Genomic DNA, 4,431 nt, shown 5'->3' with positions numbered 1-4,431 from the left:
TTGTTCACCAAGGTAAGCGTTGGTCCAACGAGCTGAGCCTTGTAGGCAGACGTTGCCGTGTAGTCCCCACTTGCAGTTAGCTTCCAACGAATATCATCGTCAACATCATTTTGAAGTTGAACTTGGCTAAGGAGCGTCCAAAGTTCAATATACTCTAGGATGTGTTCCATGGTGAAGTGAAGTCACTGGTCATTTTGATCTTCCCAATCCATGTGTTCTCGTGGAGGGGCGCGATGTCTTTCAATTGTCTTCGGTGTCCATGGCGAGTGCCAGAAAGGCGCCTTGTTGCTATTGCCAATGGTTTTGATGGTGGAGGTGTGGAAAAAGTTCATATCCACAACATCATATGGGTTGCCCATACCAACCCACGTCTTGCTCGAGTCCTTCATTCCAACCATGGCCATCTCAATTGAAGAGCTCTAGCGAATTTTTCAAGGTGGAGCACGGCAAGGCCACCGAGGTTGGTAGGGCAGTAGATAGTCTCTCAATAGATCTTGCATTTCACTCCTGAAGCTTTGTCCGTAGTCAACCACATAAAAGGCTCTTTCTGTGGTTCTCAAGTCTACGAGAAGAGCAACTGCTTAGAGATGTGTAGCCGAGCAAGCAGAGGCATAGGTCCGTGAAGGAGCAGTTAGTGTGCCAATTAATGACACAGAAAAAATGAATAAATCAAGCATTATGTTGACAGTTTTTCAAAATCTCGAAATGCAAGACTATCATTGATAGTCATAGGGTTCAAGATAAAGTTTTAGGAAAGCCGGTATATAACATGGATGGCATTATAGTTAAGGATCCTCACAGAAAGAGGAAATTATGAGGACAAAAAGAGAGAGTAGGAAGCCCATATGAGGAGCTTAGATTAAAAGTTGATCAACAGAGTTTTTTTTTCTCAAGCACTATAGTCAAGAATTTCTCTTGTTGGTTCCAGATTTAATTTAAGTTTGAGCTTTACAACACAACAGGGTGGTCGATAACCTTGCTGGTGACAAGTGGAACTCAGCTGCAAGGTCAGCATCGGGACTGAATGCGGTGGCCGCGGTTTTTGCGCGGAACCGGCAGGATAGTGCAACGCCATCAGCAAATATCCTGAGACTGGTAGTGAGTGTTAAACAAATTCTAGGATGGATCGTATCGCTTCTCCAACAAGCGGTGTACATAGCTCTGTTTTTGTTCGGTGCTTTCTATGTCATACTTTGGGGGTTGTACTCGGCCGCCGGGATTTCCCTGTTGCGTCTAAAACGGCACGATTACGGGGACGCGGATGGAGATCCTAGCAAAGCAAACATGAATTTGGCCCTTGACGTCTTGTACAAAATCGTCGTGGTCCAATGTGCAATCTTGCTCTATAGAAGAATAATCAATGCTCTTGTGGAGAAAAGGTTAGTAACGGAAGTGGCTGAAGCATACGGCTTCAAAGGTCCTACTGTCACATTAGTTGAGGATTACATGAAAGAAACCCGGAGGGGATGTGCGAAGAACCCTTCCTTCGCCAAAGGAAGGAACCTGGTGACATATGCTGTGGACCTGATGGGGCCTGATAAGTCGCCTGCAGACTACGCCTCCGGGTTAACCATCCTCAGCACAATCTTTGGGCCACTGTGCCGGGTGAAAGTGAAACCAAGCAAGTTTCAGGAGCAGCGCGGCATAATACGATATCTGATCTTGTACGCACCCTCCAGCCACATCTTCCGTCTCCTTTTGGTCCTATCGAATCCGAGAAGCAGCCCATATGGTAGTGAGAGGCCAGAAACTCAGATAATTACCTCTCAACTAAGAGAGACAAGGAAGCACGCTGCAAACATGGTGTTGCACCTGGCCGACGGGGTCAGTGTGGAGCAGCTTCCCCAAGTGATCCAGTGCATATCCTCACTAATCAGCACATTTAAAGAACATCAACGATTTTTTTTTCACACACAGTGATTATGCCAAGGAGGAGGAGGACTACCTGGAGCGGTTGTGGGAATGTCTGCACGTTCTTTACGTGCTTGCAGCCAACGAGAACAACTGTAGACTCATCATCCACACTCGAGGTCTGCTCACCAAGATCATGACACCTCTAGCCTCCAACCTTTACCACCAAACTGATCATGATACTTGGGAAAACGTACTAAAGGAATCACTGAAAGTGATAAACCGGCTCACAGCTACTTATGGTCATGGGGAAGGGGAAACAGGCAGCAAGCTGGTTCGGGAAATCGAAACCAACCTGGAAATGGAGGCAGTGGAAACCATGATGAGTGTTCTCAGGTGTGACAAATGTTCTCAAAAGATGGGAACATTGACCATGGGGATTCTCACCAATCTACACGTGCAGATGCAGACCGCAGACAAAGTATATTTAATCGAGATGCTCGTACACATGTACACTACTGCCAACTCCAGAACATCAGCACTTGAAGCACTGGCGAAACTATGTTTCCAGGACGGGAGTAATGCCACGATTATCTTACAAGTAAATGGTTCTGCAGTTTCCTCTTTCACAGAGGACCTTAAAGCTTTAAACTATGGGTACCATAGTGTAGCAGAAATTCTACAGCATGCATGTCTTCATTACACCAATGATGATGAATGCCTAAGGATACTCAAGGAATCCATGACCGACGTAATTCCGAAGGTAATCACTGTCCTACAGTAAAAGTTCTCAGACGATTAGTATCTCTTTATATACATGAGGATAAATGATCCTATCCTATTTATTACATACATCTGTCAAATTAAGCATACTCACACCATTTGCAGGTGCTCAACAAAATACTTACAACAGGTGCTTTGCAAAGTAAGGTCAAGAACAGGAGACTTCAAACAAAACGGAAAACAGAGACATCTCTATTATCCCTTTGTGTGACAGTACACGAGACACTCATCAGCGCTGATCAGCATTTGGCTCTTCAGTTTGATGGCGCAATCGGTGAACTTAGCCTTCCAGTGAAGCTCAGGGAGATGGTTGAAAGAAACAGTAAACCCACGGCCAGTTGCCTGAAAATACATAAGCTTACCAGCAGGATGGTCATATCAATGATGAAATGCAGAGGTAGCAGATACCCGAAACCAGATTTGGAGAGCTTGGTGGAAGCACTGTTGAAGGCTTGTAGCAGAAACATGTATTTTATTGACAGATCCATGGATTTCGCAAGAGGTGACAACGCAGCAAAACCAAGCACTACCAGAATAACTGCTTGCGCCGACGGCCTCATCTATGCCGACGGGGGGCCGTCGGCATAGATGGACCTATGCCGACGGCCAAAGACAGGCCGTAGGCGTAGAAAAGCCGTCGGCGTACATCCATCTATGCCGACGGGGCCGTCAGCATAGACGGGGCCGTCGGGACCGCTTGAGATACGCCTACGGGGACCGTCGGCATAGCCCGGGCCCACCTACCTGGTCAGCGCTGACCGTTTGACGGCGTTGAAGCTACGCCGACGGGAGGTAACGGCGGCCGTCGGCATATCTATGGCAGAGGTATGCCTACAGCAAGGCCGTCGGCATAGACCGGGCCCATGCCCCTCTGCCACGTCATCGATCCGTGTGCGCAGCTCTTGCCGTCGGCATATGTTTATCTAGTTTTATTTTTAATTTTGCTTTATACTATCTATGGTGAAGGTATGCCTACGGCATAGCCGTCGGCATAGGCCCCTCTGCCACGTCATCGATCCGTGTGCCATGCCACGTCATCGATCCGTGGGACTGCACCTCCGTGTGTGCACAGATGCCGTCGGCATACATTTATTTTACTTTATTTTTTTATTTTTACTTTATTTTGTTATTTTTACTTTATTTTAGTTTTTGTTTTTGCATAAGATAATTTTGCCTTATCTAAAAAAACATACCCCGATGGTATATCGATTGCCCCCCGTTACGAACGTCGCTATCGCTCTGCCACGAAGGGGGGAAACGGTCGACACGGATGGAATTCTGGTTGGTGGGGGGATTCGGGGTGTAGCTATGTCACCGAAACATCACACGGGTCCCCATGCATATGTGAAAGTGTTCAGGCATGAGTAGACGCCCGTCTTGGGGCTCCGCGGTGTGCCCCCCTGCACGTAAGGCAGTGCCGCCGTCACTTGGAGGGGGCCAAACCCCGGAGACGCGTGCCGCCTCTTCGGACATGCCACCACACCGTACGGCATGTATGAGGTCCCGGTGCGACGCTCGGGTGGCATTGCTACCCCGTAGGCCCCCCGTCCCGCCTAACCCTGTAGCGTTTGACCACGGGATCTAGCCCTTTGACTTTGCACAGACGGGCTTTGAGCAGTGGACCTATCCACCCGGTTGTGTTAGGTAAGCCCATAGGAACACTTTGGAGCAACATGCGGGCCAAACCCATAGCAAGATCCCCTCCGTGTAGACCCGACGCGTCCGTTTCCCCCCTCCAGGTGCCGGCGGCGGCGTCGTCCGTGAGGGGGGGCACACCCCGGAGACGCGTGCCGCCTC

At 48.7% G+C, this 4,431-nt stretch overlaps 1 protein-coding gene across 9 annotated transcripts in view; it reads left to right on the top strand.

The window, feature by feature from the left end:
- Positions 1 to 4,431, top strand: part of LOC123080757 (uncharacterized) — a 15,650-nt gene that overhangs the window by 2,542 nt on the left and 8,677 nt on the right. For 4 of the 9 annotated variants that reach the window (XR_006438533.1, XR_006438531.1, XR_006438534.1 and 1 more), the window contains 2 exons: positions 963 to 2,614; positions 2,740 to 4,088. The exons of 2 other annotated variants lie outside the window; for them this stretch is intronic. Coding sequence is in view for 3 of the 7 variants with exons in the window: in XM_044503698.1 (XP_044359633.1) it covers positions 2,048 to 2,614; positions 2,740 to 3,222 (1,050 nt within the window). In the remaining 4 variants the exon portion in view is untranslated. Of the gene's footprint in view, positions 1 to 6; positions 4,094 to 4,431 lie in introns of those variants that run through there. 3 more of the 9 variants (XM_044503698.1, XM_044503699.1, XM_044503697.1) reach the window with 3 other exon arrangements.

This window comes from Triticum aestivum, chromosome 3D (genome assembly GCF_018294505.1).
Source record: "Triticum aestivum cultivar Chinese Spring chromosome 3D, IWGSC CS RefSeq v2.1, whole genome shotgun sequence".
In the NCBI taxonomy this organism is placed as follows: domain Eukaryota; kingdom Viridiplantae; phylum Streptophyta; class Magnoliopsida; order Poales; family Poaceae; genus Triticum; species Triticum aestivum.
This window is presented reverse-complemented; position numbering and strand designations above follow the sequence as displayed.